The sequence below is a fragment of the Tribolium castaneum genome, chromosome 3 (assembly GCF_031307605.1).
Source record: "Tribolium castaneum strain GA2 chromosome 3, icTriCast1.1, whole genome shotgun sequence".
Classification (NCBI taxonomy): domain Eukaryota; kingdom Metazoa; phylum Arthropoda; class Insecta; order Coleoptera; family Tenebrionidae; genus Tribolium; species Tribolium castaneum.
The window spans coordinates 10701836-10728567 of record NC_087396.1 but is presented as its reverse complement, the minus strand read 5'-3'; the positions used below and the strand labels follow the sequence as shown (position 1 = coordinate 10728567).

Here is a 26732-nt window from a genome sequence, read left to right as displayed (position 1 = left end):
TACATGAATAGGATGACTATAAAGTCGTATAACAATAATTATTGCCGTTGCTGGAAGTGACACTCCACTATTATTACTTTGATTACAGCAAATTTGGTGCCCAATTTTCATCGCAAAATGAAAAATACATCAAACTAAACAACCTTTGGCGCTTTGTGATCGGATCAGAATTGCATGCGAACTGATGACTCCATGAAATTACTGCAAGTTTCCCCAACAACTAAAAGCAATTATACACTGGAGTCTCCTGACTTAATTCTGAATATAGATATGCATCGTTATGCGATGCAATACCAAATAATGAGTGGAAACCCCCAAAAGCGTAATTTCCTAGATGACCACCAAGTAATTTCAAGTAATGGCTTATATTCGTGTGATGATAACTCGGGCATGTTTACAATTCAGAAAAACGATTTTATATTGTACAGCATATCTCGAGCTTCCAGCACTCTAATAACCAGTCAAAATTGCAAAGCTCGAATGATTATTAAAATTATTGTTTACAGAGAGCAATATTCGTTTTAATTCGGCTTTTGTGTACTGCGCTGAAAAATTTGCAAAAACGGGTAGACGGAATGAAGAAACTAATTTAATTCGTAAACTTGGAACAAATTGTGATTCGAAAAGGTTCGCTGATACATTAAAAAACAAGGCATGTGAGCAGGGACTGGCGAACTAATAACGTTTCGATTACAGAAAACTTTTGCCGCATCAAGTATTTAAAGGTTTTTGTGAAACTGGCTGACGTCGTGTTGTCCTGAAAGTTTTTACGAATGACAAATACGTGGAAATTTTCGATATTTACCACTTCGGAAGAGCTTCAATTATTCAGCAGTAGTAAAAGCTTCCACTTTGCGGAGTATTGCACTCATTTGCGCAGATTACTAAATAACATGTCTTGGGACAAACAATAAAAACGCCTGTGGTGTGTCGTGAGTTATCAAACATGTCAATATACTTTAGATTTCATTGTGTTTTATTTTTAATGCACACAGCAACAGCGACAACCATAAATCAATAACGCGACGATACAAAAATTCATTTTTTACAGTCGGCTGTAGCAGTGTTTGTACTGTCTGAAGATACATACCAAATCCTACTATGTTGCTATTGACTTTAGAACTTTGAACATTAAATACGCGTAGCTCGCGCTGGTAAAACATTTATCTGCTTCAAATACACATATTTAATTTATCCATTCTCCACCCTCTAAAACTAACGAAAGAAACTTTGCATGAGACCAAATTATGCCAAGTGTGCACACCTCTAAACGATGTTTAAGAGCTGCGACAGTGAAACAGCGTAACGCAAAGTGGTTTTACTGTAAATTAATTTACGAACTACTATTCGCACAAAATAAAACATAAGCCACACTGAATCCAAATGCATATTTAAATTGTCAATACCACAGTTAAATTAATGAAAAATAATAAATTTATAAACGACATGCTACTGTGCTGAATTGTAAGCAATCAAACATGCAGCTGTGTGATCCACAATATTTATCCGCTAAAAACATATTTATTTTGCCAGAGAATGAACTGAAACAACATGCTGTCTATTCCGTACATTATTTACCAAAAAATGTTCAAAAAAATAGTACCACAGTAAGTCCCTAATTTCAATGATCGCTTTGTACAACATTAGAAAGAACAAACGAATTATACGAAATTACAATTGAACGAATAGTTTTTTACAATCAAAACTACAAAAGAAATTAAATAATTACGAGTAAGATCACTTAATTTGAAAAGAGTGAGAAGAGTCGTATAATTATTGGTAAAAATCGTTTGCTGTAACTTTAATGCAAATAAAGCTTTTTTATTGGTTGTGTTTTTAATTTATTTTTAAGGCCTTGCTACAAACAGTAGCAAAAGCAGAAGGTAAGTGCATTTTCTTTCTATTTATCTAGTGAGGTGTTAAATTCGTAATAGTTTGAGTGCCACATATTATAATGTATTATGTATTTTATTTTGTATAGTAATGATAAAAGTTGTAACATTAATGCAAATAAAGATTTTTTACTGGTTTTGTTTTTATTTATTTTTCATGCCTTGCTACAAACTGTAGCAGAATAAAGATGAATGCATTATATTTATTTTTTAATTTTGTGTTGTACACAATATCACAAACCCTTCATTCCCTAATAACCACTGTTTACCTCTTCCTTATTTCCTTTTTTCCTGGCAAGAATGCTCTAAACCTCCACGTGGTTCTTGCTGGACTTATTATTTAATTATTTGACTAATAAGAGTAGCCTTTAAATATAATAGTAAGTATTTCTGACTGTTTTTTACAGCGCCGTAAAACTATGTTCAAACACCTTTTGTATTTCTATATTGCGGAGAGCATATAAAGTGTAAAATTGTCGAAGATGTAACGTAGAGAACACGTTAATTTGGGGCGATTTTGTGGTCAAATTGATTTTTTAAATGGGTCGTTTGAGAGTAAGCACTTTATTTAAAATTTTTATTGAATAAAATGCAAAAGTGATTGACATTATGAGAGCTAGTCGGTTTCATACATTTTGTATGTAAGAATATTTTATGAAATAAAAATGCGCATGAAAATGTTTACCAATTCACTTTTTTACTTTGGTAAAGAACTTTTAGTAGTTTTCAGTAAAATTTCCTGATATTTATTAACCACATGAAAATAAAAGGTAACTTTTATTTCCTTCGGAGATTGTTTTCCGACTGAGATGTAGACAGAACATGACGTAAATCAAACACGGCAAAACCAACATTACCAACAGCTAATTGCAGTCGTTTGTAGTGTACGAGGGTCGAAAACAGTACACACGCAAAATGATGTACAAACGTAGAGCCCATCTAGGCGTATGGATATTAATGCTCAGGTGGATTATAGGGTGTTATGGGATCTCACAGTGCCCAACTAAATCTTCATTCCTCGACTTAATGTTCTCTGATAACAAGAAACCGTCTTGCTGCTTTATGCCTAAATATGCTTCACACACTCGAGGCCATCATAAACTCTAAGTGCACGGATATGTTTTTGGTGATTGTGATAATTTACAGCGAGTTACATTCATACCCTCAGGTCGCCCACGTCTCAAACATCAACACGAAAAACACCACCCAGACAGGCGCACCTTGCTTATTTCCATGTCGTAATATATGCTGAGACCTCTAGAGTAAATCATAGGTTTCCAGTAATTACTCCGAGATAATTCCCCGTACCTACAGGTACACTTTCGTAACCCGTACGCCATACGGAACAGTTTCTAGTTCCGTTATCTAGACCACAGCTTTCCGAAAAGTAAGTTTAAACAATCAACAGCCTCTCAAAACCAAATTACATCAAGCAAAGCGAGCTTAATGTTATTCGCCTTGGCAAGGAGGAACGAATCTGTCGCATAATGACAGAATTTATCTCCGATCAAACAATGTTTTCCTGTGTACCCCACAGTGTGTAGGCATTTATCCAAGTCGTGTTGATTTTCTTGGGTTGGAACAAAAGTGGGCGCTCCGAAGGAGTGCCGCAAATTTAGTTAAATAAAATTTGTCTAAGGCAAAACGAGATAAGACAAACATCTGCTCGGATATCCACTAAAAAATTCTATAACGTGTCAATAATCGCCGAATCGCATTAGGCAGAATTGACAAATGGAAAGCGGCAAAATGAAGAGTCATCCTCTGAATGAAAATTAACTGATAAAAAATAAATAGCATGACGAAGGAATCGGAAAAATAGAGTGGATCTATAGGAATGTAATCTGAATTTCATTAAAATAGCGCAAAAATGCCAAACAGCCTTGCTGGCTCCGACAACAAAATTTTAGCATATTCATCAAACAAACAAATGCAATAATGGTAACGCAAAGTGAAGAATACTGAAGTCAAGTTACTTAGTTACTGTAGTCAATAAGAAATAACTGAGGTAAACAAAATAAGTGAACATGTTAGAGTAACACAAGTCATAATAAAGATTAGACGGAAGTAACTAACTTTAGAAATCAATAATATTTAAAATCAAAATGTGTGTTTTAAATATTTTTTGTATACTAACCCAACCTATTCATTTTGCTGAGCGCGATGCTTAATAAAGTGCTTACAAGACAACAATTTATAATTACCCATTTTCAAATTTCCAACTTTGTAATTTATAAATAAAGTTTTATCCCCGTTTTTATCTTTACGTAGAGATTTATGCGAAGCATAGAACTTTTGTAATTTTTGCTGAATTGGGTCCTCAATAAAGTTTCTTTCTTAAGAGCAAGCCACGTTTGAAATGTCCCCCGAGTAAAACTTCTTATTTCATATGCATTAAAATAATTTTTCGCGTCACAAAAAATAAACCTTTGAGAGGACGGCCCAAAAGTGGAATATTTCCACAGTTTAATTTGATGAAATATTTTCCTAAATGAAACGCCGAAAAAAATTCTATTTTGTTTAGCCTCATTTATCACATCAATAGCATCTTTGAAAGTTTGGTGGAGAATGAAAATGATACTATAGGCGCCGTAACATTTAAGTTTCTCTTCTGACGTTCGAAATAATTTATGGCGGCGTTGGTAGGAAATTTGCTCACAAATCTTGTAGATCTTGTAACATTATTTGAATATTTCTAGGATAAAAGGGGCAGGAAGTTACTAACAAGGCAATTCATTCGATCGTGAACTCCGCCAGTTTCAAGGGTAGTAGTGAAATCGATAAATGCAAGTAATTTATGAAAACGTGCCGCTATTCTAAAGCAACTCACCGGAATAGTTTGCCCCGTTTCATCCCTTTGACTAACGAGAAAATTCTGTTTGAAAATATGGAGCCGCGACTTTCGATATATCCGATGTGCTCGAACTAATAAAGTGAATTTAAGCTGAAAGGGCCGCCAGACGGCCGCAGCTCACCGCGGGCCAGGGCCGGGCCAGCCAAGCGCCCGCGGGCACATCCCAAACACTTCTCACTTTTATATTCAAATAACACAAGAAATTCTCTTGTTATTGAGCGATTAATAATCTCGACTATTAATAAAGACACTCACTCGCCTTGTTCGTTCGTGGTTTAAACAGTAAACCAAATGAATTTACCTCGGAATTTACTAGACAACAGACAATTTTTTAACATTTTTGAGAAAAAAGGGTAGTTTCCCTGTCTCCGTATCAATTTTGTGCGTTTTGCGTTTGATATAAAGCTGCTGCGTATTGAACATCGCTTGGTTCGGTTCTGGGGAAAGAAGCAGACAGCAGTAAAAGGTTTCCGATAAATTCCAGTCGTGTGGTCAAAGTCATTAAGAACAAACATCAAAGTGGCACGAGACCATCAAGGAACAATATCCGGCGGGTGGTAGCCTTGTTTCCACTTACCGTCCTCCCACGAGCAGCGAGTCTCCATCTCGCAACATCAACCGGAAGTAGTCGGTGCGAGTATCGTTCCCCACGAAGTGGTGCACGTCGTCTTCCGCTCCTGTGGACAACAAAACATTCATGAGTTTCTGGCGAAATCCTCAACTGGCTCGAGCAACTCGAGCAGAAACTCAGCAAAAACTAACGCCACCTCCACCAAAAGGATGAAACCGTCGACGCGTCAAAAAGCTAATTGAAACAAAAACTGTTTATAATTCCGGAACGATAGTTTACCCAACATACTACCATTTCACATTTAACTTGGTCCAACAAACACCAACTTGATGTATTCAGCCTTTTAATATTGTCATCCGCACATTCGCTCTAATTAAACGCAAAAGTTAAATGAACGCGGCCCTTTCTCGCCCTACAACGTAATTAAAACACAAATATTTCAGCGCACCGCAACCTGACAAACATTTCAAAAACACAAAGTGTCATAGCACCACCGGAACCGATAGCTCATGTTTCTTCTCCCAACCGCGCCTGATTCAGCACATCGATCCCAACTTTCTTTCAGCGTCTTTCCATTTTCTTGCGGATTAAGTAAACTTATATTGTAAAAAGCTACCCAGTTAGCAAGATTCAGCTTTTTCACTCCGGAGCAACTCAATAGTTTCCGGGATGAACGCCGGGGGCATGTGATTAATGACCGAGAGGTGATGGTGCGCCCACTAAAAAATACAACTGAAACAATTCGGGACACCGGACACCTGCCACGATTTTTACTTCGAAACAATGCCAATCTCAAAGTTTGCAACGCGCAATTCGCGGCCGCTTCTATCGACTCATCAGGTGCTTCCAAATGAACTTCTACATCCATGCTTGGTTAAAATTAACATCACAACCGATTTTTTTTATTATTCAAGTGCTAACTAAACGACACAAAGACCAGTTAAAAATAAGAAAAAAGTGCAACTCAGCATACGGTCAAATGATTCTTGTCTGCTATTCTTCAATTCAGGTCAAAAGCAAAAAAAAAAAATTTGATCAGTAGGTTGTACCTTGTCAAAGATCTTTCAACGTGGAACAAATAAAGAACAGTGTTTGAAGTTTTAACTGTTCCAACAAATAAAATTTTTGTTTTTAGTAAAAAATTGGGGAAATTCTGAAAAAGGGCCAAAATCCACGTACACCGGTCCCCTGCCCATTTCATTTTAAATATGTGTAAAAGGTGGACGATAAATTAATAATGTGGAAGAACTTTTGCATTAATGCTCGCATTGATGGCAGAAAATTAATCCCTAGATTAATTTATTACCTTTCAATGCAGAATTATTATAATGCTTATAAAGTGTGATAAACAGTTCACCCGTGTGTAAATTCAAAATTTATGTGCCCATAACGTGCCAATTAAAAATATATATTTATATTGATTTAAATTCCTGGGCTAAAAACCACAAGAGTTTTTGAAGCGATAGAATCGGTGTGTCCAAAAGTGGGTAAAACACACGTTCAGGATTAATTTTCCCATCGACTTGTGTCAGGTGAATTATAACGTAATGGAAAATATCATAATTAAGTGCGCTTGAATAAATGATGACTGGTTTTGTGGCAACAAACAAAATTCGGCACAAAAAAGTAATACAGTAGCCGCCATACAATAAACTTAGAACGTGTTGAAATCGATTGGTTGTACACAACAGTACGTTTTGATGTTTTCATAAAAGCAACCTAAGTGGCTCTTTTAAACGTAGAATTAACGTTCTAAAAACAAAGTGTCCAATTTTGCGCCAAGTTATAGGTAATTACAATTGTAAACAGTTCCCTTAAAGTGTATATTTACGGTGCGTTAATACAATAATAAATTTGGGGCAAATCTGCCAACGAAACATTTGTGTACAGTTCAATGATGCTTGTGCAATGACCGGTTAGATTACATGCAATGTCACTAAATAATGCGGAATTGATTTATCTGTGAAGCGCTTTGCGACAGGCGCTCTCTATAATGGATGTCATCTGATACTATTGATGTTATACTCAAAACATGCAAATGAAATTTAACACTCTCGACAAATTACCAGGAGAAATAAAATATGGCTGGTACACACGGTACAGAAATTGCCTAAAAGCCCCGCTTTTTATTTAAATATAAAACTCATAAAATTTGCAGCCTGTTTCGAATCAATAGGCACTACCCTGTTATTCTATTATTACTAAACAAATCAAACTGTAATGAAAAAGCTGCACAATGCAAAATCAGGCGAACTTGCAGCGAATTTATTCAAATAAACCAAGGCAACTTCGGAATTGGAAAATACGGACCCCATAAATACGTATGCCAATATCGCGGTTATATAAGTAATAACACTATTATTTTCAAACGAGGAGTTCTTGTCGGAAACTCGGCACAATCCCAACGGTACTTTGCACTAGTTCAGACAAGTAAATTGCCCTCATTTCTATAAGTAAAGACTAATTTTGGAGAATCGCAGTGCTTTCAGATGTCGCCTTCGATTTAAATCATCCGATAGACATGCAATGGCGCATATCTGATGGAAAGTAGGTGAAGAAAAGCGCCAACATGGGGTACATAAATATTATAAAGCTCACGGAATATAAAACACGTGCGATTGCTATGCCAAGAGCGTGCTCCGTGAAAGAAGAAGCATATTGAGAAATTTCAAATATCCGATTGCTATCCAAGATTGTAAAAAGTTCGATGGAGAATTGCGGTGATACGACCACCTCAATGTGATAGCAATAGCAATAAGATGGCTTGTCGGACAAGACCCGAGATTGCTTCTTGAATATGTGCAGTAATATCTCAGTACAGCAGACGAAGTATTTAGGACCGCGGAAAATATAACGCTTCGATAGCGAAAACCCTTTTTCTACTTGTTGCGTTTATTTTACGTAAACTTTAAAAATGTTCCTAGTTAATTAATAGGTATTTGTCCGCGGCATTCATCAGAGAAATGGGGCAATTCGTTGCAGATATCGCCGCAGAAATAATTTTCTTGTGTCGTCTTAGAGTAAAAACTCCGAGATAGTTTAATATAAATTTATGTGGGCTGATTACGTCGTTGTGGGACGTCTCTCCATAAACGACAAAGTCATCAGAGTACGAGGGAGATAAATTTTATTCCGTTGATGATGATGGGAGTACTCGCATGTTCCGCTCCACAATAATCGATTCTGGTCCATTAATTACGCGAGCATACACATGTATGCAGCCCGAATTTAATAACACCGCCAAATGAGACACCGCATGTCAAGAAGTTAACGGCGCAAAAAGGCAACCGTGGACAAGTTTAGTAGAATGGAGAGCGTAAAGTGGCAACCTGAAATGAAATTGCCCGAGTGATTAATCGCCGCAATAGCTCTGAGGACATGTATATCCCGGAAAGCTGCTTCAATCATTGTGACAAATAACAGTCAGGCCGCGACAACTACACTTTCTCCTGAAGGCAGCCAGTCCTCTCTATACAAGCCTCCCAGATTTGATTACCGAATCCCCGAAACCCTGACGCTTTACCATAACAAATTGCGCTTCGAGCAATCGGTTCACGAAAAACAATCCGAGGGTCCATATGCGACAAACAAACCTTTTCACAAAGAGGAAATGCGGCGATACTTTAATTTCCTTAAATTAATAAACACGACGCAATGTTTGCCAACAAATTTTATAGTTTGCCGTTTCGGTGCAGAATAACCAACCTAATTATCCTCAAGACAAACAACCACTGCTGCTTCAGTTTCCAAAAAGCCGTCCATTTTAAAAACATCAATTTCGCCAATCGGGACTAATTCACGTTTAATTTGATCATTTCTGACTTATTTATTCATCAATCATTGATCCGGATCTCACCTCCCGGAACTACGATAGACCCCAATTAATTTTAACAAAGTGGAAAGTTGAATCCTTCCATCCAAAACACATTTGGAATTACTTGGTTTATCAAGTTTTCAAGCCATTTTTTTCTATCACTGGGGTTTTGTGACAAATTGTGTTTTTCAAATAATTTGCTTATTTTAGACGAATCGATAGGCAATCACACGGAGCAGCTATTCCTTTAAGCAATAAGAAAATTATTCATTCATACAATGGCCAGCGCCTGAAAGGGTGAAATACCTTTATTCGCTATGCGCGTTTTATTAATTTTTCAGAATGATCTGGCATGACATAAAGCAGCATTTTTGTTAAGGAAAATTGGTATCGTCTGTCTCAAATTTCAAGCGACAGGAAGAGGGCAAGTTGCGTGTTTACAGTTGACGGCATTATTTAAATTACTCTCCAATTCTGTGAAACTTTTTTTAATAAAAGTAATTTGAACACTCATTCACTGTTCGGCTAAATAACAGTCAACATTTCAAATTTATTTAGCAAATAATTAAACAAAAACCGCAAAATATAATATATTATGCATGTTTGCAGTTTCGGTTGAACTCGATAAAAATTACCTCCAGTAAATAAATTTTAATGATGAAATAAAATTAGCATTGGTAATTAAACCTAAATTACATTGTAGGTTTTTATCAAAGCAGTTCTAAATTAACTCGCCTAAAAAGATACCTAATTCCATTTATTCCAAACAAACACACTGAAAGCAAATTGGCTCGATAGGTCTTATTTATAATAATTAGTCTGTTTTATTGCATTTCGAGCGTTTCGTTCTGGCGCAAACACTCCATGAATTTCAAAAAGGACTATACACACGCATCAAGACGCTTCCCTAATTAAATTAACGCAGAGCGTCGTGTTAATTGTAACTCAAGTGTCCTCAAAAAAGAGACAAATATGAGTTTTCGTCCTGTCCCTCAACCTTGACCCAATTCCCGCCGAAAGTTCCCTCCCTGAAGGGGCGCCGAGACCAAATTTCTTGTTATGTCTTGTTTATACGTCTCACTAAGTTGATGTAAGCCCCATATAAAGTAATAAAATAATAATAAAAACACAAAGACTCCCTTAGTCTGAAGTCTCCATGACTACCGCTAATGGTTTTCGCGTGTCGCTCTATTATGCTCCGCCGTGGCAAAATCGCAAACGCTTCCCTAAATTTAGCTCGTCGTGTCTATGCCTTGCATTTCTATTTGTAAAAATCCAACTAGCGCTACATTTATCACACCAGTGACGGCCCAAATTCGAGCACCTGTTTTATTTAAATGCCTCATTTAGAAACCGTCAAAAGATAATCAAAACTGAATTCATTAAAGCTAATTTTTGCCGGAGCCACGAAATATATTTTTTAGTTAATTCCTACGTGACGTCATATCCCGCGATAACATCAACCGCCTGTATACCTAATTACAAGATAAGGCCCGTGTTACGTGTTAAGCAAACTCTGCACCCTCCTCAGATACGCACTTCGCGTTATAAATTTGTGCCGGGATAAAGCAATCATTTGATTTATTTAAGCCTCGAGTTCGAGAAACAATAACACCACGTCTCGCGCCGATTGACAAAAAACACAAAAGATTAAACGGGAAATATTTCACGATATGAACTCGCACCTAAATCAGATCTGTCAAGGATCAGGTAGGCTCTATTCATAACACTTTTGGTGGAGGCGCCGGGTAATTTTCTTCACTTCCGCATTTAATATTTGTTTCCTCACGCTCTGCTAAATTTCGCTTGCTTTGATCGCACTTTTTACTTCTCGTAATAAATTACCAGTCGGTATAAATTTATACGGGCTAAACTAGAGAGATTAAAAAGCAAAAAAACTAAGATAAATATACCCACCTATTTATAGCAGGAAAATGCTAATTTCGGGGTTAAACAACGGCCGTGTAAGACGTTGCGTCGGCTTGTCGCAGACGAAATATTAAAAAATTTATACGCGGGATAAAAACCCGAAAAAAGTTTGCCGACGCCCACGCAATTAATGGAAAACGAAATCTTCCATTTGTTCGTTGTCAGTCTTCTTTCATAACTTATTCTCCTGTTTTTGGTATTTTTGTAGCATCAAAAGCAGATGAAGTCGTCTGGCCGTAACTTATTGATTAATTCAAACGTCATTTCATTACTTGGCTCGAAATGAACTCCTTACGGTACCAAGTAGGTTTACTTAGCGCAAATGTGGCTTTTAAGCCACTCGGCGTAATGCACCCAAGACTTTATTGTCGCAGAAATGCAAGATGCGACTTGAAAATCCTAATATTCCCAGCTGAGTGTATTTTTGCGTCTCGCGTATCTAATTCCCGTATCTGCATTAATTAAGTTGTTTTTGTTTACTCGAGATGTATCCCCTGCTATTGAATATCCGCATTAGATACGCGGAAATGTATCTAAGATCGACCTCATCATCGCTCTTTCGAGAAGTCTGGTGGGAACCGATAAGCTGCATGTGTAGTGTTCATCTCGGTGTTTATGAAGGGGTGCTGTATTATAGCATATCGCGATGCACTAACAAACCGGCATGGAAACTCTACCTAATCTTCTCATTTCCCACAGACGACCGAACTTATTTCCATAGTGTCAGACGTATAGTTGGAGCTTAATAAGAACTTCTGTTCTCTGATATGGCGGCTCACTTTTCTCTTTAATGAGCGATGAATCGCGAAATGCGATTCTTGCTCAGATTTATCCCGTAATATGACGAACTCTGTTTTGGATTCCTGGCCGGTGTATTGATTTTTGGCTACCTGTTCCATCACCGTGTTATTCCACTGCAAACATGCTAGTTCATGTATACGTTTTCCTTGTCAATGGTGTTGGAATACTGTTAGTTCGAAATTCTAGCGGTGTTTAAATTCAAAACCATTGTTGTTTGGACGAATGCCTATTCATTATGGCTAATGTAGTGCAGTGCATCACACCAAAGGCAATAATGGAGCACCAGCTCATTTTGAAGAATAAAATTTCGTGCAAAATAGTTTAGTAAATAATAGTGAAACAACAGGTGCCGCAAATTATGGGCGAAATGCAAATCGCTTCGATTTTGTTGTTTTTATCGGGCGAAGATGGAGGACGGCGGCCACTGGAGGCCGAAATCGGACGGACGAGCTTTGGAGCATTAGCCGTCGTTCAGACAGGTTTAATAATGATCCGTTAACCCGCGCATTCATCACGCGCCAAACCGCGACCAATTATTCAAGAGGATGACTGCATAGGGCCCCAACTTCGCTCAACTTTCCGACGCATTTCAGATTTATTGCGCCGGTGTACATCGGGGCAAAAATTTGCTTACGCCGTTCCCAACTCCAAGAATTCATCATCGCATCGACAACACGCCGTGCAGTGTCGTAATCGCGGGCTTTGCGAGTTTAATGTATCGATTAAAAGCGCCGTACGCTTATCTCAAGTTGCGATTCTTTGATCGATCGCCTCCGCCATGCTAACTGGAAAAGCTGGCAAGTCGTCTCGGAAAAAACACATTGAAATCGGATTATATAGTATTGCTTCAGTGTTACAATAGATTGATTGCCTGCCAACAACTCGCGAAAGATTGATGCGATGAAAGTGAAGCAACGGAAGTGAAAGGAAAAAAGCTAGATTAAAATACTTTTAGTTGGTGAGCTATGCTATGACCATGCATGAACGCTCCGCTTCCATTCAATTCGACGCAAATCCGAAAACGAAATCAAAATGGCTGATACTCACGAGCTTTGATACGGAGTCTTTATGGGAGCAACTTGCTAATAAATTTCGCAAAGTACTTATTTAGCTTTTAGAATTTCACTAAAATAGTTTGGGAACCGGATCGACTCATAGTTGGGAAAGAGGCGCTTCACGGCGAGGCGCTCATCAAAATTAGCTAGCTTATGAACAAAAAGAAGAAACTCTTTCGTCCTCTAAATATAATTTTATTAAAAAGATATTTCTTTTTTACAACTTCGTTTCTTATTGTACCATGGCTTTTGTCCTGTTTGGGATAAACTTAATACGCGATTTTTTGTCCATTTAAGAGACAATCTGCTGAATCTCTAAGCCGCTGTGTAACATACTAAGCACAAACAATTCTGTTTCATATTTGCCAAGCATTTTTTTTAGTTCGTTTTTCAGTTATTTTTGTTAAAATTATCAATTGGATGCCCAGTTATAAAACAGTAAAAATATTATTTTAAATTCCTAAATAAATATCATTTATCAAAATTAATTACCCTCGACGAGAAAACTAAACTCATAAAGCACGTCATGTTCGATAAAAGATTTATTTTAACAGAGAAAATATTATCTGTAGGTACAGTTAATCCCACGCCAAGATTCAAAACTTAATAAACTTAATAATATTTAAACATTTGTTTTGTCGATAAAATTCATGAAATGCCGGCTAATCATAATTTGGAAACGGGCTGCAAAATGTGATGAATTTTAAATCTCAAATCTGTGCAGAGTTGTTGGTAGCAGCAGTGGCGCCAGTAATAATCTATATTTAATTAAAATAAACAAGGTGGTGTCTGTAGTTTAGCAATAAAGTTTTATAAAGTGCAAAGATATGAAAGTTGTCTTCATTCGGCGAATGCTCGCCTTAAATTGAATCTTAAAACTTTTACATTATCAAGATTTATGTCATTTCTGCCGTTAAGTGAAGCTATTTTGCCAAGGCGAAGAAAAATGGGCTACTTTGAGAAATGTCCGTTATATCTCATCCGCGTTAAACGCCCAACAACTGCAAACATCGACGACGAATTTGTTCGAAATTACTGGCAATTTTTCCATCGATTCAAATGCAAAATGAATTCGACACGTTGAGCGTTTTCAGGTGGTCGGCGTCAAGCCTCCCGGACGTCTTCTTCAGCCGGAACAAGGGTTGACGTTCCGGAATCCGCTAAATTTCGAGCCTTGAAACGTGTCTTTTTGCTCTAGGTTTTGCACTATCCTTCCGGGTTTTACCGAAACACTGTGGAAGGATAATTAGTCGTGTAATTCAGAAATGTCGCGTCTGCACGAATTCAAATTAAACTTGGCGAGTTGTTTTAAGCAAGTTATCCGGAATGTGTGCGATTGCACAAAGCGCCTTATAACTTTAATCAGCAATAAGGGCAATCCAGCCGTCTCGTATTAGAACGAAATACGTTTTCTCTTCATTACGGCCGTGGAAAATAAGTGCCCGCGCGATATTGCCAGGCCTGACCTGGACCCTTGCCTGCTGAATCCGCAACACTCGCTTCTAATTATCTCTCCACCTCTAAATCTGCAATATAAGCTTAGATATTCCTCATTAAAAGTTGGTGCACGTTTTCACATGCATGATGTAAAATAACCCATATCTCGTGTTTGTCTTTTGTTCCGTCATTCGTACGCTGACGAAGTGCTTCACTTTAAGGAAATCCAGACAACAACCGGTCATAATTAAACTTCATAATCCAGAAAATAACGACACAAAGCAAATATGACGGCCGCAGTTCATAAAAGTTAAACAAACACACTTCCTGAACGCAATGCAGTTATCAAACAGTATCACTATTATGCACTTGCAATTAAATTTTACGTCAAACAAACGGTCTAGCATCTAAATTAAACAATTAATTGATTACGAATTTACCTGCGACCTTAATATTAAACCGGTTAGACTAATCAAAAAGACATTTAACTATCGGAAAAGTGATTAAGATGTGTTCGGAATACAGTAAACGGACATGTCAAATTAGTACTTATGATTTGTCAGTATTTGTTCAGTTAATTTTTAATACCAATAATAAGTCAATATGCCGTAGACTCGGCCAGCACAAATTGTTTTAAATAACATTGAAAATTCCTGCAGTGCCGGAAATATTTAATCATTCAGACGCACAAAATCGATTCGTGTTTAGTAATTAACACTCTCGGTTGTAATTAACGATTGATTTTTTAATTAATAAATGAATCGTGATCTTTAACCCGACTCTAATTTCTGTCTCCAACGTAAATTATTTAATGGCTAATCGAAATTTCATCGATTGATGGCAGCTCTTTGTTGACCAAAAATATGTTAGCAACTTTGCTAATGGTGGGTGAGATTTAGAACAAAAAAGCGGAATCTTTTTAGTGTATGAAAACGTAAAAAAGGCTATATACGCACGCACATAAAACCCTTATAACATTTAGAAGAATTTATGAGAATCGATACCTTTCCCATTTTATAACCTCCAGTAAACATTTCAACTTTTGCTTAAAAAATGTTTAATGCCTTTGCCTTGGAACGTAAAAAAGACGCAATTCGGTGTGTACTCCTTTGACATCAAAGCAAACTTTATCAGAGTTTGAAACCATTCCGGAATTTGTTTTATTTTTCGCGTTGTTATTAAATGGCACAAGATTTCGCGACTGGTATACAAATCACCCTCTCCAACTTAACTTGTTGTCTAATCAGATAAGGGCCTCTCGGAGTTGAATTAATTTTCATGTAAATTCAAAAGTTTTTATATTCCGGATGGGGTTGTTTTCGTGTCGCTGGAGGCCTGTATATTTACAGTCGAAGCAAGTTGATGCGTATTACGTTTTTCCTCGACATTGTTTAATAGAACTCTGGCGGTGACAGTCGTCGCCAGAACGTCTGGCATGGAGTGACAGCTTTGCGACAAGTCGCAGGCCTTGCGTGTTCTGTACAACAGGCCTATTCGAGCATCGCTCCGACTGAATATCTAAAATGGAAAAGTTTCCAACTCCGATTTATCTTGATGAATATTTTATTTCTCCGGAATTGAACGACAAGAGCTGCTTCGGTCCGAACTACCTACGTAGAACAATGTGCTCAGCGACGTCTTTTATTGAACAACATAATTCATAAATTGCTATCTGCATTCATGACGTTAATTAAAACGTCGCTTCGTGTTATCGCCCAACTTAAATTCGCTCTCGACGGACATCTGCCTGCGATTTTCGCAAAAATTAGCTCTTCAAGGGAAAACAAACTACTGTCATTTTCAATTAGGCAGCGAAAGGACTAAATGCCCCACCAATTCCGTCAGCCTGTATCCACTTTGTCGTTAACGAAAATGTTCTTCCACATGGACGCCCACCCCGACTTGTTAACAATGATCCCCTTGTGATAACGGCGATCTACAGGGTGTTTCTTTGTTATTTATTGAAACCTTGTAACGCCAAATTAAAATTACTTATGTATGATTCATTTCAGACGGAATTTATAATTTTCCAGCCGCTGTTGTTCAACCACTTAATATAAATGAATTCATGAAATACAAGTTTGATCATCATCAAATACGCAGTTCCATTGGCTGAATCCGAATCGACTGTTTAATTTCTAATGAAGTTCGACTACAACACAATACAGGCGATAGAACAAAAGAAATATCCTAAGCTGATTGCCACCACTGCATAATGGGGACATTTTCAAATTCAAATTATCTGTGCTAATCTCCATATTACAAAACTCTAATTGTAAACAGCCCGATAATTGTCAAATTAAACGCCACTCCGCCGCCAGAATTTCGCAAATTTCCCCTCGCCATCACGAACGAGGAAATCAAGAAGTTTTTTAATAAAAAGGTTCTGCACAATGGCTCCAGGGAAAGAAACAGAGCACAGAAATTTCGTGTCTCTTATCGTAAAAATTCCGTGTTTTATCTCACCTAGGTGTAGGGACGAAATTCTTAATAACCGCCGATAAACGCGAAAAAATTCGTTCTGGAACAGTTGCTCAGTCCCCACACCCATTTGCTTTTGTTATTGGAAGCCTTCCTCCAATAATATTTTTCCAAGCGCTGAATAAACAGTAAATATTCTAGCGTTTCTGGGGAAAGTATCCAAACAGCTTTCGTTCCCAACTATTACTATTTAATGTAATTTTATTTGGTCTTAGGAGTGTGTTAAAAAAGAGAAAAATCAGAACACGCAGATTCCATTTGTAGCTAACAATGAGAAATGGGTCTGATTAGGTTTGTTTGGTTGTCGGACGTGTCGTAGATCTGGGTCGGCTTTCCAGTCTGCTGCTTCTGTCAAGTTACAAATTCAATTTGAAGAAGTGTGACTAACTTACGTAATACCATTCCGTCCAAATTCAACGTTCATTTAAGCATTCGCCGAGAAAAATAAAGACGGGGATAATTATTGAGTGTGTCGGGTAAACTTATTTCGATGGTTAATCGTTTTAGGTTGAACAGGAGGGAGGGTGAAAAGTATAATAACCTTTTAAGTTAAATACTGCCAAATAATTAGGTCTCCAAAACGTAATATCGTTAGTCGCGAAGTCATTCAATTTGCAGTGTCGACAAAATTTCAACCAATTTTCTAAAGCGACTGGCAATAAAAATATTATTTCAAAGTAGACAAATTGAAGCTTGAAAAGCACTTTAGAGATCAAGGACACAAAATTACCTCCGCAACTCGCGTAAGCACCGTAATTACGACGAAACTCTAGTTCTCGAAATATGAATTGTTTCAAAGGCTCGGGGAAAAATTTAATAAGTTATACCCACTTCACTAATCATTCTTTTACAAGTAATGGTAACTTAAGAACATTGTTGTTTTATTTGCTCCGGTTTATTGTTGATTTAATCACAATTGCGGTCGCTTTGGCAAGTTTTATCTCATCCCCTCGACATAAAAATTCTTGAGGATCCGTAATTTCGTCTTGTGTTATGTCGTAATTATAAAGGGTAACAAAACGCCTCGCCGCCACCAGCGCTTTCATCCCAAATTTATGATTCATGTCATCATTATGAATAATGATCGCATGTTATTGCAAACGGAGAGTATTCAAATAAGCGATTGTGTATTAAAGATTTATCATTCGCGCGCATTTGCGTTGATTCTCATAATTGGTTTAGTGCCGAGGTACTGGCAGATATTAATAGCAACAAAACAAGAGGTGTCTTCTTAGCGTCTGCACCATTATTAATCAAGACTTGTTTTGGAAGCGGATAATGTGATAATGTTTCACTTACTAACGCTCCCATATTTCATCCCCGAAAAATTAGTCGGGAATTAAACCCAGCGCCACGTGGCGTTCTCAAGAACCCCCGATAAATCATCAAAATGCTAAACAAAAATATCGGAATTTCCCCTAATGGCCCGAAGAATCATAAAACGGAATCACGGATAACCCCAGCCATCACAAGATTTCCCACAAAAAAGCCGATTAATTAGCTCATGTGGAGACGAATAATTCGCCCAGACTTCCGGATAAAATAACTGCATTACTTCCAAACAAATACTAGCAAAACGAAGAAAAGTTTAATGAAAATGGGTGACGACAAATGAAGTCGTCATGCAGCAGCAAGCTCATGAACCTCGACGGTTAGTCGAGTTAATTCCAGTGTGCACGCGGTACGATGGCAACGGCAACAGTACAAATTTGGGTAATTACTAGTAACCAGCATCAGGCACGAACGATAAACTGCTCATTAGCAAAGTTGGGGACCAGCCAGAAGTCTGCCTTGGCGGAAAGGGAAATTGAAGACGAAAATGGTGATTTAGATGCAGGCTGATGAGATTAAAATTTATTTTCAACTGATGCCGACATGTGGCAAAGCTGGAAAAGAAAATTAAAAAAGCGCTTCTATTCCTACAATCAATTCGCAATATACGCTCCCTAAAATTGCAGCCCTAATTTAGAAATAAGAAATTTTTGGAGTATCTCAATTTCCGGTGAATATAATCTACTGACAATTAAACTTAAATGAGGTAAAATCGGACTCGACAAGTTTACATTCTATTTATACGGCGGAATTCAAGAAGTCAATAAATATTTAAAAGTGAATCGATCCACTGAGCTGGAGAATGCACACAGCATCAGTAATTTAACGCCAATTAGGTAAACCCGTCGGGCAAGTTGATAACATAAAGATTCTCTTTAATTGGAAGCCCATTCAAGGAAAAAGTACCGCTTATCGCATAAAAGTAACAGAACTATGTGTCAGGTGAAAATTTAAAAATGTTACCCCTAACTAATGCAACTCCGTTCAAGTAAAATTCATTCAATCACCTTTTATGATTATGTGCTTTCAGGAACAGTGAACTCTTAAGTGAAACCCGCCTTTTAATCAACTGCTAAAGTTAACAACCCTTTCTTTGCCATTAACCCTTAACCATACTCTTTTAGTGGTATATAGGTAGGTATTATTTTTACACCACATTTTTTATGATACAGTCAATTATGTTTCAAGCCAAGCACGGAATTATAGTTTTAAAAAATAAAACCGCACTCATAAAAACAAAAAACAATGTGTTTGTTTATTTTACTGCCTCAAAGTCTTGCTTTTGTGTACACAAGACTGTCGGAAACATTGCACATAAAGGTTAAAAATAGTTGAGTACTAACATACTAACTTGTGTACCGCATGTGCAAAATTTACATGCATTCAGTTTACAATTACCACGGAATATCCAGAAACAATGAAAATACGTTGCTCGCAAATTGTTTCTTAAAAACGAAGAAATAAAGCGAAAATTTGGTTTCATCTCGTGTTCTCAAATATGAAATTTTCTCTTAAAGCGACTATCAAGTGCTTCGTTGTTCAAAATCTTAAACAAGTTTCCGGGCGCAATCGGTTCATTACCTAAGAGAAAAGCAGTTAGAAAGAGCAATTTGCTACTTCGAAATGTTTGAACAACTAATAGTGTGTTTTAGTAGATGTTAAATTGGTAATAGCTGCAACAAAACATTTGCGAATCGATAGTGTTAAAATTTGTGCAATTCAGATAAATTTTCTATCAGCTTTGGGCATGATTAATTGATACTTTCCGACTACTGTGATACGAATTTATTCAAGGAAAAAACTACACATTTGAGTGAAATTTCAATTCGTCGACGGATGGAATGGATTAGCTCTTCGGTAAATCCGTCCAATTATTTTTTAACGTGCGCAACACAAAATTACTGATATTACAATAACAAAAAAGAGAATAGAATCCCATTTTTATTTCACGTATCTCCATTTACGAGGAACGAAAATTTGCTCCGACACACCGTTTTTATCTTGAAATTTCGAAACATCGAGCAATCGATTTTTATGATTCCACGTATCCCAACAGGAGCACCAAGAGATAAAACGTGTGGCTCGGCAAATTCACCATCCTGAAAATAGGTGATTTAGGTGGTTGTTTTTCACATTATTTAAAGTGAACCTATACATAATCCTCGAGTCTAGGGCGTAGTTCATTGTCACGCACATTACACGAAGGTGTGTTTCAACAAAGCCACAAAAACATCCACTTGCATTAATTAACATAGCGAGCTTGACGCCCGGAGCAGAACAATTTGGGGAAGGAAAAGACGCTCAGATAAGGCCCCAGTCCTGATTGAAGCACGCCGAATCAAATAAATCCGAAGAGGAGGAAAGTGCCGGTCGTTGACGTGAATTTTTCAACGCTGGAAACCGGACACTCCCTCAACAACCCCAGCCATAATCAATCATGTGTCGCAAATCCCCGATGGCGCCTGCCTAATTAATAACGCCGACCTTTGGCCGCAAATTTGCCTAATGCATTTTCAACACACACGACGACGTGTTCCGCCGATTTTTTCCCAATAACTGGGAATGACTCAGAAGAGCTAGTGAATTTTCAGGTGAGAAGCACTTGGAATTGCAGCAGCTACTTTTATTTCCGTTTGGAAGCGAGCTGGTAGCACAAATCGGATTGCGAGTACAAACTAAAGTTAAAAACATCAAGCGGGTCCGTTGTCTATTTGAAACACATTTCCTAACGCCGTTCCCGAAGCTGAACAAGACTTGGCACTTTGATGCAACTAAGTTGAAAGTCCCTGTAAGCCTCGCTCACACACCCACACTTGAGACAATTTCCTCGGCACCGCCAATTGGAGTCTTGTCAATCGATTAGGAGAGGTGGAGTAGATCGAAGTGGACGCGACAATGTGCTTAACCGCCGCAAAGTCGTTATTTTAAAGCGACGTATTCTGGTCCCCTAAATTACTTCTGTTCTTGGGAGATTTCCGCAAGACGTGTTGCTATCGCCCGAAAATTAAGTTTGGGCCTTGTTTCGGTCGTTCGGACACTGTTATTATTTGCGCTTCGATGCCGACATAAAATCGGGATGATACGGCGATGGCCCTCACCACACCCACACAAAGACTTATCTCTTACGACCTTCTTTCACGATAAATGGCGATTCACTTTAACTAGTTTAGTGTTATACTTGTGACGGTGATAAGAGTCAAGCGCCAAAGAGACGATTCAAGACTACATCCATTCATGAAAATTGGGTCATCCTACAAATGGATAATCGATCCTACTTTAATTTTTGAACATTACGACAGTGCTGCCAAGAGCTAACAAGAATACCTACTATTCAGATTAAACTAATGCATAATTTAATCACCGCCAGGAGCTAACAACCTTTTACATTTATACACGAGCTGATGTTACGCCGGAAAATCGAAAATTAATATTTAATTGTAACCGAAACGTTATTTAAAAGCCACTAGTCCATTTCCAAATTAAAAAAAATGAATGAATGACGTGTTTCCATTTTCAAAATTATAGACAAAAATTAATATTTGTTGGACTGCCGTTCCGTTTTCTAAAAACTCACTAATTAACTGATCTGTTTCTGCTTATTACCATTTGTTACATACATATCTGTTCAATAAGTACGGTGAATAAAAAAATTAAACAAAATTTGTAAACAATTGTTTTTTTTAAATACAATCTACGAAACTTTTACCTTGAAACTACCGAGTTTTAAATCAATCGATTTACCTAAACTGGTAATTTTTACAGTAACCTCTTATTAACTAAAAAAGATTATACAAATGCTTCAAAATACCAGGATTTTGAATCGTTATTTTTCAGCACACAGCTATAAAAATAATTTTAAGCACCACAAAGTCGTTTATAACGTTGATTTTTCTATATTTGAGATAATATAATGAAAAATTTTATCAGCTTTAATTTTGTTGATCAATAGTTGTATTATCATACTTTCAACTAGACCTAACATAACTCCGAAGTCAAATATGCTATTTCCTACCAGGCATCAGGCGCTCATTAGAGTTACTTGTGAAATAAGGTGTGACACATGGTTTTGAATGTAAAGATATTTTGCATACGTAATGAAAAAATATATATGGGAGGCCTACAAGTAAAAGCTTTTAAACAGAAAAATTCGGAAGCAAAAAGGTATTGTCGAGTAAATTGACAACACCTGAATTTAAAAAAGGCAATGCAATAGTATGAGGAAACGCATAAATCAAAATAAATGTAAAACTAAAAACAATTTATGCGACAGTTCGTTATACTACTTGAATATTTTCTACATATAATTTGAGAGTGAATTATGCAGAAAATCTTTAGGGATTGCGAAGAAATATTTCAACACGGATAAATTGAATAAGTCAGTGCAAGACATTCCATTACGCAGAAGTCGGCTAAAATGCATGAGCGCCTAGTGTCACGTTAATAAAAGCAAATATAAAATAAAGATCAGGATAGTTTGAAAGTTGATAAAGTGTGATTAAAAATTATAACAAAACGGCATTGTTTCCAAAAATTCCAAGTTCGGCGCAGAACAATTACCACTGACTGGCTGGCGCACACATTACCAGTCATTTATTAGAATATCGATCTGAGAGGGTCGCAATTAATCTCTTTAATTAGTTTTTTCCGACCAACTAACTTTGAAGTCGCCAAGGATTGATCGGTGTTCCGTCTGTCACTGACAACAATATATGACTTTGAATTTTTTCCTTCCGTTCATTTTGCTTCCTGCTAACGTGCATCAAATGCGTGTCCCATAAACGTTTCCGCACAAACAACTCAAACAAAATAGAAAAATGGCATTATCCTCGTATTTGTGACATAAGTATGGACACGAAGAGTGATAAAGCCGCCGAGCTATCCAAAGTGGATGGTTTATAGTCCAATTGCTATAATGCTAATAGCATTTGAGCGAATTTATTTACTTTAAACCCTGTTACTGGAACTGGATATATTTACGGCGACTGGAAGCAAAATTGGATTATGTAGGATCCAACGCCATCTACTCCTGCAATATGCAATATTTCAGCCTCCTAAGACTGCTACTTCTCTCCTTTATGTAGGGTGTAAGAGGCGTTGTGCACCACTGTTAACCATTACGTAGAAAAATCATGCAGATATTTGAGCCGCTGAACAAAGAGCAGATAACACCGCGCAAAGTATTCAAGAAAATGCCCAAATACAACTTATTACAGCCGCCCCATAAACTACACATATCGACCCCAGATAACGTGATTGTGAATTCCGAAAAAAGCCAACTTCTAAAAAATTTACCCTTTGCTAACTTATTCAATACAAGTTGAATGATCGTGTAAATTTTATACAAGGGCTAACGCACTCTGTGCATAGCAACCCCTCGTACAAGAGAAGGCTTGAGTGAATTAATACACCGCAACCAACTGGAGTAAAAGTTTCCTTATTTAATTTGAACACGAAAAAAGCGAATTAGTGCATTCGCAAAGTTTGTTTTCCAACTTGGTAAGTGTATGCAGATTAGAAGTTATGTAAATGGCAGCCGTATTCCGCACCAGAGGGTGCGATAAGCAAAGTGAATGCTATGATGATAGATGACGTGCAGAAATGAATAACAGGGACGAAGATCAATCGTATCAGACGATACCTGTCACTTGCCCCAAAGCGATTCTGCAATGATTTTTCAGAGGGGCACTAGACCCTGCCGACCCTTACCTGAAACAAAAAACCTGCGTTACAATGCAGCCAGTATTTAGCGAAATAAATTTAAATTGATTTTCATTAAACAAAAATATATAGATACAAAATGTACTCATTTCTATACATTTCAAACAAAATTAATTTAATGCTAAAATTGTTTTTGTTTTCATTTTAATTTATAGTACTGCGGTGTAATGGCTTCCCGGCATAAATGTGCCGCTACATAATCCATAAAAGCAACAGTATTTGTATTATTTTGTCTACTTCGACGTATATAAAACTATGATTGAATGATAACTGCATACTGCACCTAACGGCGTTGCAATGACGCAAATAAATTGGAATTTAAAAATTCACTTGTCTACTCGTGACACGGTTAATAATTACGCAATAAATTTTCAAAAGCTACACTCTATACCAGTTTTTTTTTAATTACTACAGGCTTTGAAAATTTTACCTGTGATAATAATCTTCAATTAACATACACATATGAAACAAAGATTTTTGATAAATTACACCCACATTTCTCGCACCACACCTAACCACACCTTGTGGTGCTGAAAAAATTGAAAATATCTTTTCTGACCCTAACTGGAGACTATTGAAAAGGATTAATAAACGCCCCCGCCATGAAAACGCAGTTAACTTCTCTTGAAATTTATTTAAAAAAATCAAAAAAGTCGTTTTAAATCTAGCATTTGGTCTCGAAATTGATGGGTTTAGTTTCAAAATTGAAAAATGCTGTGTAATCATCAGACGCCCTTATTTAACTCAAGTCCTTCTCATTCATGATTATTTTGTATTCTTGTCAATATTTTTGTGAGAGTTAGAGGATCCTAAAAGCAAACCTGCATTACAAATTCGAAAATAGAATTTTTGTAAGACTTCCACATTTCAATTACTCGGGACTCCCGTTTTCGTTAGACAAGACAATTTTTTACTTTTAATAAAATTACCACGAATGAAATAGCGTTTATGTAGTGGAGAAGCACAGGGTTTGGTGGTGCTACAGTCCAAATACGGTGTTAATGTATTCTAATTCAATTCATTAAAGTAATTAAAAGCTCCTTTTTATGTCGAGCTTTGGCAGTCTCAGAAAAGCCAACAGCGCGATATTAGCAATCCCCGTTCGGAATTTAAATCGTACGTGCAATACAACCAAAATTTCATTTCGTTTTATCGTACGTATTTAGGGCAGTTTGCGTTCCATTTTGAAAAGTCCCTGTTTTCATTGCATTTCTTATGGTGTTGTAGCACAATTTAATAGAAAACTTTGCAAAGAGTCGCTTGAGACCGCTTATAAATTCGTGTTCGCTCAGTTCCGCCGACTTGTACGCGGGATTGGGGTGCACTTTATTGGCGAATGAATGGTAAATCAGACTTAGCCCTGCCTAATTCCGGGCATGACTCATAGTATCCTGCCATAATTGCGTACAATCCCGTCCAGATAATCTTCCGCTTACATTGCCGCCACCCCGTGCCCATGAATTCAAACTAATGTAAGTTTTATGTTAATTATTGCTTTAGTTGAATCGAGCTGTGTGGTATAGGAATTAGGGATAATCCCACGGCCGGGAGGACACGGCTAATTTTTTATGAATTGAGTGTAATCAACGAAAGTTTGTTGAAACCGTCGGAGTGAAAATAAACCAAGCCTAAGAAAACCACCATTTGTTTGTTTGGTTTGTTGTGAGAGGATTGGTATCACGCCACGACGCAAATCCTCGACTGTTTTGTGAGGTTCGAGCGACATCGTCGAGAGCAGATTTTGATTTGCTGACCAAAATGTCAGCTTTCCGCGCAAATATTTCAATTAGATTTGTGCGATGTGCTCGTTATCACGGTGCAAGCAATGATTGATGATGTACTAATCTGTCATGATGTTGGACAGTGCACGGTGTACAATTTATAGGCGGGCAGCCCGCACATGAGGCCTTAGGGACCCGGATGCCGGGGTTCTGACTGCATTATAGATACCGCAGAAATTACACAAGTACCATATTCAATAATGCATGACTTCGACAATTTCGGCATAAATCAAGCGCATTCTTCGCATTACCAACATCGACGACAGATGTACGCAGAGACATCGAAAATTCATCAATCACACCAAAAATTAATGCCAATAATGAGAACCACTACGGAGAGCACGCGACCTGCACGCGACCAAATTGATCCGCCAGGCCCGCATTAATATATTTCCCAACAAAAAATTACTTTTTTCTCGTACACAAAAATAACAAACTTAATTTATTTCACTGGCAATCATTACTTGTAAATTTTTGAATAACACAACAGATGCGTAAAACAGTAAAAATCCAGCACTGTTAGTAATGAGTTAACAATTCAATGTTTGCTTTTGTATTTCCCTTTGACATCAAACGAATTGTTTCAGCAACATACCTATGAGGGCAGGGCGTTATTTATCCGTACTTTTTTTAAGTTTTACTAAAGTGATATGCTTGGTTCTTTAGCTTTTCAACGCCTTTGGTCCAGTGGTTGGCAAATTTATTAAAGATTTGAAATACTTTTTGGTGTCAACTTTTGAAAATTTTAAAAAGTGTAGTGTTTACTTTATTTCCTAATTCAACATTTTATATCAATTATTATTAAATAATTTAAAAAAATGATATACTGGCATTATTAAAAAGAATTGCGGGAGAAAAGTCCAACTGAAAAAAACATATATACCAGCTTTAATATGATTTGGTTCAATACTCAAGTACCTTTTACTAGAAGACCTCTTAATTTGTAACACAGACTAGAATTTACTTAGAAAACGCAGTCAGAATAAATACTGCCTCACCCAGGTATTAATTTGTGACTGAAAGTACAACACGTATCCTAATTTTCCAATTTAACTGAACTAATGAAC

At 37.2% G+C, this 26732-nt stretch overlaps 1 protein-coding gene across 5 annotated transcripts in view; it reads right to left on the bottom strand.

Annotated features, from left to right (window-relative positions):
- Sema1a (Semaphorin 1a) overlaps positions 1 to 26732 on the bottom strand; it is a 118428-nt gene that overhangs the window by 34270 nt on the left and 57426 nt on the right. For all 5 annotated transcript variants that reach the window (XM_008198110.3, XM_015981928.2, XM_008198109.3 and 2 more), the window contains one exon: positions 5324 to 5423. In XM_008198110.3, the coding sequence (XP_008196332.2) occupies positions 5324 to 5423 (100 nt within the window). The remainder of the gene's footprint in view (positions 1 to 5323; positions 5424 to 26732) is intronic.